This window comes from Lycium barbarum, chromosome 9 (genome assembly GCF_019175385.1).
Source record: "Lycium barbarum isolate Lr01 chromosome 9, ASM1917538v2, whole genome shotgun sequence".
Taxonomy (NCBI): Eukaryota; Viridiplantae; Streptophyta; class Magnoliopsida; order Solanales; family Solanaceae; genus Lycium; species Lycium barbarum.
This window is the reverse complement of record NC_083345.1, coordinates 30,154-44,169: the sequence shown is the minus strand read 5'-3', so window position 1 is coordinate 44,169 and position 14,016 is coordinate 30,154. Positions and strand designations below refer to the sequence as shown.

The 14,016-nt window shown below is 34.6% G+C and overlaps 1 protein-coding gene across 1 annotated transcript; it reads right to left on the bottom strand.

The window, feature by feature from the left end:
* Nucleotides 1–596: 596 nt before the first annotated feature.
* Nucleotides 597–8,919, bottom strand: LOC132609384 (uncharacterized). The gene is made up of 4 exons (XM_060323358.1): nucleotides 7,998–8,919; nucleotides 5,828–6,074; nucleotides 1,583–1,760; nucleotides 597–1,325 (listed from the first exon to the last, which is right to left on the bottom strand). Exons 1-4 carry the CDS (start codon nucleotides 8,806–8,808, stop codon nucleotides 798–800), a joined length of 1,764 nt encoding a protein of 587 aa, XP_060179341.1. The 5' UTR covers nucleotides 8,809–8,919; the 3' UTR covers nucleotides 597–797.
* Nucleotides 8,920–14,016: the final 5,097 nt, after the last annotated feature.

The following is a 14,016-nucleotide window of genomic DNA, read 5'->3' as shown; positions in this document are numbered from 1 at the left end:
TATATTAAAAAATATATAGTACTTATAACAATTTGCCTTTTGATATAAAATCTTAATAACTAATAGGACATTTGATATTCGATACTAAACCTGCATAAGTATGTAAAGTTTAATATTGAAAACGAAAGGTAATGTTACTATTCCAATATCATTTATTTGGTAGAATGCGAAAAGAATACAAATATTAGCAATACGTGGATAAGACAAAAACTATCATCTCTGCATTTTTATTCTCCGCACATCAGTAGCTGCATTATCATCAGTAGCATAGATAATACCTGCATTATAATCTCCACATAACTAGACCATAAACAACCCCTGATTGCTAGTTTGTTAGAAGGTAAATTATTTATGTGTCAAATAAAGCACAAGTAATACAACATTTGATAGTCGGTTAGGAGGTAAGTTATTTACGGCAATATAGAAACCCCAAAACTAATTCATTTATAAGTTCTGATGAAGTCTATATATTATTTTATGCAGGATAGAAGATTAAATAACTAATATATATGCATAACTACTCTTCATAACTAATCTCTACCTAAAATAAGACATAAATTCTCTCAACTTCAAAAGCACAAGCGCGCACGTTACTGTACATGAATATGGAACCATGGAATCAGTACACGAGGTTTCCTTTTAGTATAAAAATGAACTACACCATTGAGAATAAATTATCATGGGAACACCATGACCAAAGAAAACTGGAAAGTGATATAAAAAATAAAAATAAAAATGGAGGAGAGTACATTTTGCTCAAGTCCCCAACAGGGCTCTTTGACGAAGTAAAAAGATTTTCATTGTTCGGACTGTCCAAAATATCTCCCAGATATTGTGACCAACATATTAAGCATAATAACTTCATCATCGAGTTTGGCCTTGTCAGCTCTCAAGCTTGCACATTTTCGGAGTAATGACCGTAGAGCGGCACATGTATCGGCATCAACAGGAGTATCAACAGCAGCGCACAGAGCATACAGCCATAAGCAGTCATCCCTTGAAAGAGTAGTCATGCTTTGCAAAGCTGTAATTCGCTTCCTTAACATCGAAACTCGAACTACAGCATCCATTCGTAAGATAACAGACAAGGTAGGGCTGTTGCCAAATCCTCCGGCAGGAGATGACTTTGGCACGGAATTTTCCAGGACAGGATCATCACCAGCATCAGATAGGCAAGACTCCTCATCTCTTGACATCAAACCATCAAACTTATCCAAAACAATGTTTTCAGGAAGCTGATCTGAAGAGGAGTGTTGTTGATCAACAAAGGTTGCAGAATGCAGCGGACTGGAAGTTCCATCATTAGCTTCCAAACGTGATAAAGCCTGGAAGAAAACACAAATTCCTTCATAAAAAACATTTGTAAAGAGTGTCTGGAGCACTACCTGCTCCAAAACTCCATATAAACAAAGCATTCTCAAAAAAATCACATCCATCATGCAACTTTAAGTTCTGATCATATTTTCAGGGGGGAAGGACTGAAGGAGCAGAGCTCGTAATAAGCTACTTTGACGTCTGGATGACTCAAGCTATGGCATTTTCCATTTCTAAAAGTACTTCAATATAAATATGCAGAAAATACCTGTCTTAGCTCTGAAAAATCAGCAACGAATGCTTCCTCCCACTCCTTGAGCGGCAACAAGTGCTCTAGACAGCTTGCAATATCAGGAATTTGGGGCATGTAAGATGTCTGTTCTTTGTTTAGTTTACTGCCTTGAACAGTTGCAACCTTCACTTTGGGCAACCGTAGCGCTTCCCACCTTAGGACAAATTCAGCATCCATATCATTTTAGTGCCAATTCACGTCATGGTCAGCCGAACAGGTTACAAAAACGTGGAAATTTTGAAATACAATGTCTAGCTAACTCGTAAAAATATCCGCCAAGTTTCAGAACATGTTCAAAATTTAGCTAACAAATGTTTTCATGACTTTTAACAAGAATTAGAGCTTCAGTCTGAATGGGCATAAGTTTACAGTACATCAGGTATGTTACTGCCTTTTGCAGGACATGAAAGATATGTAGCCTAGTCTGTGGCAGAGGAAAGCATACATGAGTAGTTACAGGAGTGTTGATGCCTATTTTGCTTGTTTGGTTAGAAAATGGAAAGGCATGGAATTTAAACTGGAGGGTTTATTGGCTTCAACATTAGCTTCTTCAACCCCTAGAAATTGGACATAGGAAAAGCTAAAAATCCTTTACTTCCCTTTTTATTTAGAAAGTAATAATCCTTTCCATCTCTTGCAACCATATCAAGTAATTGGAACTTGGAAGTTAACGAGAATATTCACCTAAGGTAGTAAACCCAGTGACTCCTCTTTTCCCTGCTCCTACCGAAGCAAAAATAGCAATTAGGCGGGGTTCATAGGTAGGAAGTTGCAGTGGCTAATCTAAGATTATCACTAAGGGGGTTCGAAAAACAAAAATGTAATTTTGGGATTTGAACTTGGAACCTTAAGGTAAACTTTGAACCCCCTCAACCACTGAGCCAACTTTAGTCTTGTGTTCAGTGTATTCAAAATCTATATATATACATAAAAAATACCTTATATGTACAGTATAATTTTTTGCCAAGGTGGTTGGGGTGAACACCCTCACCCCCTCCTAGATCCATCCCTGGCCATTTGACGACTTGACATTTGCTCTAACATAAGATTGCTTGAGCATGTGAAGATAGGGTATATGAAAGTTAGTGAGAGAATGTCCAACTTCTCTCTAGAATTCCGGTAGGCCAGTATTCTCAGATTACTGTTTCTTTGTTATTCTCCAATCATTTTCTTAAAGTAATTAGTTAAAAACTGAGCTATCAGTGATGGAAAGAAGAATTTATGCCAGTGAAGCATGGTAACACAAGCTAAAAGCCAAAATAAGCTTAGACTCAAAAAGCAAGAACTCATGAAAAATAAAAGCAGAAAAATGGGTATATTGATAGTATGGATATCCATAATATCCATCTGGATATTCATTTTTTAGAGGATAATTTGGATAATATCTATATTTGATACATTTTTAAACAGTTATCCAACCCATGTCTAATGGGTCGGATTGGATGGCTACTTATTTTTTTAAACCATTTTGCTAGCCCTACTATCAACTGTCAGCCAAACCAGCTTGTAATTGCTAGCAAACTTGTGGCCCAAGCCTTCTCTAAAGGCTAGCTACTAAAGAAAAAACCACTTCTTACATCACAAAAGACAAAACTACGGATTATTAGAAGAGAATGCATTATGAAGGGGGCGGTAGCGTAAAAGTATGGGGTCATGGAAGGTGGATGTTGGACTAAAATTAGGGAAAAAGGTCAAATATACTCCTCTACTTTGTTTTATTAGCTAACTATACACTTTACCCTCCATTAGTGATTGTGGATAAATTTACCCCTGTTGTATACAAACTTAACACTTATACCCCTATTTTGGATGGAAAACCCCAAATCCTCTTAAATTATCCGATTTCAAAAAAAAAAAAAAAAAAAAAATTCCCTGACCCGCCTCGACCCAGCTATTAAACACAGCCCCACAACAACGAAACGGAAAGAAGAAAACAAAAACCAACCAACGAGAGCACCACGTGATGTTAATTCAAGAATACAAATGCTGTCCATTTTCGGAACTTTTCTTCCTAATTATGGCTGATGACTCTAGAAAGGTTAGGCTAACTTAAATTCGCATAAAGCACAATTCATTACATTATATCAATATAATTTATTCCTTAATTGGATCATTTAACCAGTAATAAAGCATTGAACAATGATGAATTTAAAACCACTTACAGAAAAGCAACACTAGAGAGACTTGAATCAGGAGAATTTGAGACTCCGCCCTCATTTTTTCAAGTTTTGATCACTGACATCAATGGCTAAGAATGCGTGTGTATATAAACACTGAACAAAGATATTAATTTGAATGGTTATTCTACGCTATGGGTACTATTTCATAATGTGTCTAGTATGTCATCTAATTTTTTATTTTATTTTGATTAAGCACCGGGTGTCCGGGTCTCTGTGAGCCCCGACTAATCCCGGGGGTGCACAGGCCCTCGGCAAGGAGTTTCCCGCAAGTGCACCACGAGTATGTCATCTAATTAATTAAGTAAGTTGTTAGTCATCTGCGTATTTTCAGGAATTGCGAATACAGCTAGTAAAAAGAGTGAACTTTCTTGCAGACTGGCGGTTTCAATAGTTCACAGAGAGAAGAGGGGATTTAGCGTCCGTGCTTTTGCTTTCAAATGAAGAACACAGTCATCTGTATCCATTCTTTTGTGGTCGGAAAGAGACTGGCGATTGTTGTGGGGGCTGTGTTTAATAGCTGGGTCGGGGCGGGTCAGAGAATTGGGTAATTCTTTTGAAATCGGATAATAAGAGGATTTGTGGTTTTCCATCCAAAATAGGGGTATAAATGTTAACTTTGTGGATGGCAGGGGTATATTTATCCACAATCACTAACGGAGGGTAAAGTTAGCTAATAAAACAAAGTAGAGAGGTATATTTGACCCATTTCCCCTAAAATTATTACAATGCCATTTGGCTGTGAAGTGTGGAGGAGTATTATGAAGGGGTGGGAAGACTTAAGTGGTGCAGGGAGACCGAGTTGAGGGAAGTCCTTCCTAATCAATATTGTGTTTCCTGTCAAAGAGAGATGGCAGTCCAACAAATTTATAGGTCTCACGAAGCGGTAATTCATTGGAACTTACGATTCAGAAGAAACATTCAGGCTTTGGAGATGGAAGAATTTCACAATTTGATTTATCTTTTGTATGGGTTGGACATACCAAACAACATACCGGATGCATGGAGCAGCAAGGTAATGAACATGGTTTATTTATTGTTAGTTCTTTCTATAAGAGTTTGCTTGTAAGAGAGAAATGTTCTTTCCCTCGTTACTCCATTTGGATCCCTAGGCATTATAAGAAAAAAGGTGCTTACGAGGCATCTCTTAAGGAACTGATGATTGTCACCTTCTTTGTCTGGGCTGGCCGTGGTCGCGATGGCTAACATTTCTGAGGTTTCGCCATTAACTGCCATTGATGAATTGTAGTCGTATTTTTTTATGGATCAATATTTTATTTTTATTTTTTTGATAAGGTAAATTTTATTAAAAGGTACCAATATGGTACAGAATTACAACAAAAACAGCCCCTGCCATACCAGGGATACTCTAGGAAATTCATATATTGCTCCATATTTTCCATAACTTGTCATTCACACCAAAAATACAAATTTAATAAGCATCTATTCTTAATGCTGGATACGTGCTGCCTTTTCCCTTCAAAGCAAATCCTGTTCCTTTCCAGCCATTTTGTTATTAGAGCTAAAGATGGTGCTATAGGAAGTTACCAAAAGCAAAAGCCATTTAGGGCCTTACTAATAGCTTAGAGGAAGCCCTAAATAGCTTGTACCAAAAACTAAGGACACGAGCCGGAGAAAGAGATGTTTAAAATGGTAAGACTAAGAGAGAAGAGGAGTATGGATTTAAACCAACTGAAGCATATTAAGGCGATGCTAAACTAGTGTTGACAGGAGAGAATGAGATCAAAGAGAAATCAATACGCTATTTTTATCAATTTCTCAACTCGGACCATGAGAAAAACAGATCTCCATACATTTCTACATTTAGCTGCAGTCATGGCTGTCAAATGTAAAGGATGCCATGAAAAAAACATAAGCATTAGAAAAGCATGTGGTCCAAACAGCACCCATATAGAAGTTTGAAAGTCCCTTGGAGAGGTTAAGTATGATGGCTTACCAAGTTATTTATTGTTATACCAAGCTATCCCTCTACATTTTTTTATGAGAAAGGTAACCCTTTTAGACACGGATAGAAAAATGGTACCTGACACGCCTAAGATACTCAAATCCATCTTCAGGAGGACCAGAATCAAAATCAGGCTCTCCCGTAACTCTAAAGGCAGGTCTTTGAATGCTACTATAATCATCATCACTATCATCACTTTCTTCATAAACATAGCTTTCTCCCTCATAAGAGATGTCATCATCCCTACTGAGAGGAAATGCCAAAGGAGAATTTCTAGTGTCTATATTCCCTTCTTGATCATCCAAGTGCTCTGAATGGTCATTACCTGAAAGGCATAAATGATTACTCACATACACTCAGCTACTTCTGAGCAAATACACAAAATCAACTAATATATCATACTCAAGCAAATTTCAGGTTGAGAGGTTTATTCACTTCAAATGCAAATGAAATTCATCAATTCAGTCGCTTTACAACTGCAAGTAGACCATACATTTACATCAGCAGTCTATTTTCCAGTGTACTACATTCTACTTACATGAACGGTACACGTAAACACATCATCCCTCTACCTAGCACTGTATCAGCATTTCATTTACAAGACATAGCTATCTACACAATCAGATTCATCACTATGGTAAGATCTGAGCAAATAAGAAATCAATGCTCATTCCAAACACTTTTCTGTACAGCAGAGGTATTGGACAACGTTAAAAGGTGCTTTTCCCTTCAACCATTTATCTCAAACTGAGTACAATACTAAAGACCTAATGGATAGGTAAACACAAAGTGTTCTGCAGATTCATATATGTCATTCCTCTTTGTGTATAAACTTTCATATGTTTTCCTCGCTCTTTGGCTGCCAAAACACCTGTGCCAAGAAATTTAGAAACCCATCAAATTGACACAACTACAACAGAATGTGTAGAGAAGCAAACAATGCATGAAGGCAAGAATTAGAGTATTTTACATGAAAGGTGTAGCATGTCCGGATGTCAAGAGTATATAATCTACAATATAACCCAAGTTAATCTAAACTTGCATTTGTCTGAAAATGGGGAAGGTTAATGATAGGGATCCGTGGTTGGAACACAATTCTCCACTGCACTAGTAGTGTCCTTTTTCCTTTTGTTTCTTTTTTTGTTGGTGAATGAAGCGCTCTTTGAATCCTCTTTTACCAAGTGTTAAACAGAAATTAATGTAAAGAGATGTTACTTTTTATTCTTTGGCATTTTTAAATATATCCAGTAATAGTGCCAGCACAGAATGGCAGAAAAGATAAACCATGACTTTACAATTTTAAAGGGTGAAGATCAGATGGCTTCTAAAACTAATATTCAATTTGCACACAGGCTTATATGTTTGGCAGACAGAGAGAGTGAGATATTGTTTCTGATAAGCGAACAAGTATGTGTGTGTGTGTGTGTATGTATATATATATAAAGAAGCCCAGCCTCGACCACGAAAAAGAGAAAGGAAATGTGAAATATAAAAACATAATTTTTTTTTTTATATATATATATAAGCAAAGTTTCGTTAATGAAAACCAGCATTAAGAAAATGCTGGTGCAAAATACAGCCAAGGATTTACATGAATTGCAGTTTGATGATGAAATCAAGTATCGCTTCAACTTCATTTACAATTGCCATCTTGAACCAAAAAACTACCCAAAGTATGCACCTATGCTTAAGGCTAATATTAATTACATCTTTTTTTTTTTTTTAGTATTCTAAAATTCCTTTCCCTTCGAACAAAACTTTAGTTAATTGCTGGTGCACTTCATAGAACTAACACGGAACAATGTACCCTCCAAAATAAAATGGCATACATGGATGTACTGGTTTTCCTAATCTTTTTAACTAATGTATTACCTAGAAACTCCAAAGAGCTCACTGCATAACAGGCCAAAGAACACTCCTCTAAGCAATTTTTTACAGGTCCAGTTAATGAAAGATCAAGATTTGTATAAAAGCAAATCAACAAAGTGTAAGAAGATATTTTATGTAGCCAAAAGAAATTTTTGGGTTCTCTTAGACAAAAGATGATATTGCATAATTCTTCCAGTGTCTTGATTTTAACTTGATACAAAATCACAAAGATGACAGATAATGAAATAAACCTCCAAATCTATTGACAACATAATTATTTCTATCAGGCTCCAAAAAGCAACATATAGTAAATTATAGTCTCAAGAAACACCATTTGAGTATCAAAGAAGAGAGAGCAGAAAAAGAAAATAGAACGCACCAGAAATGAGAGGGGTATTTTCTTTTCCAAGGTGTCTGCGAGGGATGTGAAGGAGGCCATCGTACTCCTTTTGCACAGTATGACCAAGCCCACAGTACACTTCAACCCACATTTTTCTCTGTTCTTCCATTCCAATAAACCTCAAATTTTCCAACTCCTCTCTGGAATAAACCCTTTTCTCTTCTCCTCCTTTCCTTTTATAGCCATCAGAAATGAGCACATTCTTTTCTTTGGCCACCTTTTTCTCTTTTTCCAGTAGATTATTTACATTCTTTTTCTTCCTATTTCTCCCAGATTTCCCATCAATTTTTTTGTCAAGTGAGCAAGTTTTTCCAAGTTGAGAGATATCAATCATTGCTGTATCATCAATTACTTCAATCTTGAGTGAACACCTCACAGACCCATCATCTTTGGAGCCCACCAAATTCTCTTCTTTCTTGATGGATTCAAAATCTGTAACATGGGTATTGTCTTTGACTTCAAATTCTTGAGTTTCAGAGGCACCCACATTCTCTTCATCTTTGGAGCCCACCAAATTCAAGCTTTTGATGGTGTCTTCTTTCTTGATGGATTCATCAACACTTTGGGCCACAACTTCAAAATCTTGAGTTTCAGAGGCACCCACATTGATGATCATCTCATCTTTCATCTTTGCAGTGATGGTTTCTTCTTTCTTGATGGATTCAAAATCTGTGACTTTGGGCACATGGGTATCGTCAGAGATGCTTATCTCATCTTTCATCTTTACAGAAAGGGAGTTGGACAAGTCAGAAGAAGAAGAAAGAGCATGAGAATCGAAACCGTCAGCCATGAGGGAGAGAATTCGAGTTTTAGGGGTTTTGGCCCTTCGAGTTCGAGGGGTCCCTTTATATTACTAGCATTTTCTATCCGCGGTGTAGAAACTTTTTTGAGATAGCAAACAGAAATTAGTCCCTTTGTATGCTCAAGTCTATTTCGGTCCTTCGTGTGTGCAAATAATGAACACTGTTGGTCCAAGCCTAAATTAAAATCCCAAGGGGGTCAATGGTCAGAATGTATTGACACTACATATCACTTAGAGTCTGTTTGGAAAGCCACCTGGTAATTGGAATTGGTGTAATTACTACCCTAGTAATTACACAGCCTAGTAATTACACAGTATTGTAATTACAATGACCTGTTTGTTTGTCATAATGTAATTACAGTGTAATTACAAGCGTGCTGTTTGGCTGCACAAGTGTAATTACACAGTTAATTTAATTTTACAATAAAACTTCACTATAAAAATTTAAAATTAATATTTAAAAAATATGTGCCTTTATACATGATGTTAAATTAACTATTTAATAACACATTATTTCTTGAAAATATGTTAATTAATAATCATATATTTGTAAGTAATATTGTAAAAAATAGTTGATATATAATTTCAAATTAATAATATTTTTATTTTAATTGATTATAAATACTTTTTTTTGTGAGAACATCATGTGATTTGATGTTTGAGAAAAAAAAGAATATTTATAAATATAATGCTACAATATTATTCAAATGTTTAACAAAAATTCTATCAATTATAAGTGAAAAATAAACAACAAGTAATGTGAAGTAGCAAGTCAATAGTATTAAAACAAATAAATTAAAGTAAAAAATATAACCTAAATTCAAAATTCAAAAGAATTTTTTTTAACATAATACTCTTATGTCAAATTCCAACATTACATAAGTAAGTTCCAACGTAACATAAGTAAATACTCTTATAATTCAAAAGAAAGGGAAAATATAAGTCTATAACCACATTCACAACGAAATTATACTTTAATAACGTCACTCATTATATGTCAAGTTTGTTAATGACTCATTCTTTCTAATATTAAGAGATGTAGTTTTAAAAATTAGAATAATAATACTGTTATGCGAAATGAATAAAATAAAATAAAATAAAATAATACGAGCAATTACATGAAACCACAAGAAGTAAAGGCTGGAAATGAGAAGAAAGGAAATGAAATATAAATAATATAAAAAGAAAAATATATTTTAAAAAATAAAAATAATTAAAAAGTAAAAATAAAAAATAAATTAATTAATATAAATAAAAAAATAAATTAGAAAAGCAAAGAAATTAAAATAAAATAAAAAAGAAAATAAATAAAATAAAATAAAAAAAGAAATAAACTAAAAAATAACTCTGTAATTACAGGGTGTAATTACACCCAATTCTCAGCCCCCCCTTGAGAATTGGAGAGTGTAATTACACCCTGTCAATTACACTCAATTCCCACCTAACTGTGTAATTACCTGGTCAAACAAACAGGCCAAACTGTGTAATTACACCCAATTCCAATTACCTGGGTGGCTTTCCAAACAGGCCCTTATGGTTATGTAAGGCAACTAAATAATCATATGATGATTCGTCTGAAAGGACATCAATTGTAGCTAAATACAGGAGGCAATATGAAGGTATGAATACCAAGTCTTACCGCTCTCGGTACGATATACAATTTTCTGATTCACTTACTTTCGAATGCGGGGTACTCCTATCATACTTTGGTACCAAGTTATATTAGCTTCAAAGGCCATTGTGGGAACACAACAAACAACGTACTGAGCCACAAAAGGTTCTCGTGTGTAAAATGACGTATCAAGCCATATAAGGGGTCTCGTGTGTAAAATAACGTACCGAGCCATACAAAGGGTCTTGTGTGTAAAATAAAGTTGTAAACACAAAGATAGCCCTAAGGCTTAACACTTCTTTAAGATATGAAACACGTACTCAAAATTATATGAGGTCTTTACTCTTACATGAGATGTTATGGATGCTACTTACAATATAAACTTTCCGATGAACAACATCAACTCACCACAAGGGACATAAGAGATTACCATGACAACAAGAAGCTTAACTCAACAAAGTAATACCGAACGATATTATATAAGACTCATGAGTAGAATATCCACGATAACCTATTCAGGCTTATTATTCTCTTAATCTTATTACTCCCTTAAGTTACAAACCTTCAAAATGACGCAAGGTCGTTAACCTTGTGGATAAAGTTATGGATGTTACACACAACATAAATCTCTCTAAATGGAATCAAAGGACTACAACACGATATAAAACTTCCAACAAACAGGACATCATGGACCTATGAAACGAGGAGACATCATGAATAGATTATTTACAATAAACGCTTCTTTCAAGCCACTCATTTGGACAATCGCATTGGAAGCAGATTCGTGCCAAAAAAGAGATAGAAGGGATAACCATTACATACTTTGAATAGCACCCTTTCAATAGCTACTAGGAAATTTGCCCGTCCGACTTACGTTAATCTACAACAAATGATTATAACACTAGTATCAACTATAAGAAAAATACGACAACGAAACGACGAGTGGCAACTCGCTATACAAACAACTAAGCGACGTTTCTCCACGCCCTCCTTCCTTCTAAAACTTACAACAATAACAACAAGACATACCTATATTCATTACCATAACTCCAGCACCTCAACACAACAAGAATGGCCTAAAACTACAATGCAACAATTGATTTATGACTTTCGGTTGCCGTCTCGTAAGCCCTTAACAACCAACACATCTAAAGCTTAAATAAACTCATATACTTGAAGACGGAAAAAGAAAAAAAAAAAAGAAAAACCCTGCCTTAGATATCAAGAACAGGCCTTTATCCACCTTGGTTCAACTTGAAGGAATCTCCAATCTAACCACAATGAGAAGGAAACGAGCTTCATTAGCACCGAGAACTTTCCAAAGGAAGAACCACATTGAAATCTTATGGAACTTGGTCTTGATGGTAGGGAACCCCTTGGAGAGAGTTTGGAGAGCTTATGTTCTGTTTTGGAATGGAAATGGATGAAAAATGAGCTCCCATCGCTTAAATATAGGGCAAAATAGAATATGTGGCAGCATTTACCAAGGCATTTTGAAACAAAAAACTCACTTAGATTTTAAGTCATTCTGCGCCCAACTTTGGGGGGAAGATCACAATGTGTGGCGCAAATGCCAACTCTACTTCACCGAACTTCGTCAAAACGCGTTTTCTTCAATTCGTTTAATCTCTAACCCTTACGATACATACATACCATTGATGTTAATCCTTTATAACCTTAAGAATAACCTTGATCCATCCAAACCTATGTCGCTTAACTTACGTCGCATCTTAACATAAAAGTACGGGATGTTACATCCCGATCTCAAAAGAACAAAGAGCTTGCGGAGTTATAAAATGTAGTTGGAACTTGCATCTAAAAATTACACAAGAAATTTTCAAGAACACATACGAAAACACTAATTTCAATGTAAATTTTTTGGCTTGAAAAATATTCTGTTGTTGGGTCATGCTAAGCACGAGCGATTGTTATCTAGTGTCCAAATACAAGCTTAAGCATGAATGTCACTGGTAATCCTCAAGCCTTCTTCAGATAACTAATTCTGATTCTGATAACTTGGCCATTAGATTACCCATCTTCTACATGTGTCCTGCCATAGAATCACTTATCGAGTGGAGAGGTCATTATATGACCACACACTTCAGATTAATTTGCCTAGCACATAACAAGATAACTATTCTTACATGTTGTTCCGTTGTTATTACACCTACTAACCATATTACAATACAATCATTATTATTAAATTATAAATGATGTTAAGCTTATAAAACACTACATCTTATTTTAAAGATGCAATAAAATTTCATATCAGCACCCAAATTACCCTCTGAGCACATTGATATTGACTTTCTTATACTACTAGTATAATTTAATTGGTATACAATATGCATTTCACACTTCTACAAGTGAGCTTATATTGATGGCTCGTAGAGTTTATAAAAGTACTAAAACATCCTTGTTGGGGATCTTTTGGCCATTTTAATTGTTTTCAATAATCATATATCATGGTAAGTTGCAAAATTTTGTATGACTCTAATAAAATTAGCCGCTAGTAAAACTAGCTATTATAACCATTAAAAATTGAAGTCGCCTTTATCTTGCCATCCACACAAAGAGTAGCATGATCTTTTGATAGAGGAATAAATAAACGAAAAAGGTTAAGTTCAAATTATAAGAATTCGAAACAAGATCACAACAATAAAAATTACATTATAAAATATTCTAAAACGAAGATGGAATTAAGTATTTCATGTAAAATGTTAAAAACAAAAGAAGAGAAAGAAATAAATCTTTTAAATTTGGGTAACCGAAAACAAATATTTCTAAATTGTAGCCTAATTCAAATGACCACCACGTATATGATTAATCGGTTAAAAATAGTAATTATATGAATTATAATTATTTAAATCGTATTATAAAACAATAATGATTTTAGGTTCATCTTCATTATATGCGGACATCAGGGTTAATTTCTGTTTCCCCCACTCTTACCTCAATGAAGCCCTACAATGCATCAATGTCGACCTACTCCTCTCAAAATTTATTGGGTGAGTCGTATGTTTGATCGCTGGCCAAATATAATTATAATTGCTAGTTCAATATATAAAGATACACTAGTTATTTTATTATGTATAATATATATATATATATATATATATATACCTTTGTATATGAAAAATACATATTTTCGATCATTGTTTTAGTGAACAGCTATACATATAAAAATTCCTTACCATTTTAACAAGCCTACCGTGTAGACACATTTTCTTTTTTATTTCTCTTTTTTCAGGAGTCCGGAACCAAAAAGACCCAATAAAAACCAATTAAATCAAAATACCCCAAGAAAGAAAAGGGATATCAAAATTTTAATGCACCTTTTTTATGCGTTATGTAAAAAGTTGCTAATGTCCCACGTTAACATTCGTTACTCGAGCTTTTATTATTTATTTATTTTTTTAAAAAAGAAAAACTTGCATAACGCAGTAAATAGATGCGCTATGTGAGCATAAAATTTTCTAACCTTAATCAATGGTTCAGACAAGATTGTTCTATTATAATTTTGTTGCCACCTTTCTGACAAATGGCATCATTGTAAGTATTATAATTTTGTTGTCTTCGAAAAT

What these genes read in the sequence shown, in the direction of transcription:
- LOC132609384 (XM_060323358.1), bottom strand. Translation starts at nt 8,808, where the DNA reads ATGGCTGACGGTTTCGATTCTCATGCTCTTTCTTCTTCTTCTGACTTG. An exon ending in AAATACCCCTCTCATTTCTG is followed by an intron (nt 6,075 to 7,997) that starts GTGCGTTCTATT and finishes TATGCCTTTCAG; the next exon opens with GTAATGACCATTCAGAGCAC. An exon ending in GAGTATCTTAGGCGTGTCAG is followed by an intron (nt 1,761 to 5,827) that starts GTACCATTTTTC and finishes ATTTGTCCTAAG; the next exon opens with GTGGGAAGCGCTACGGTTGC.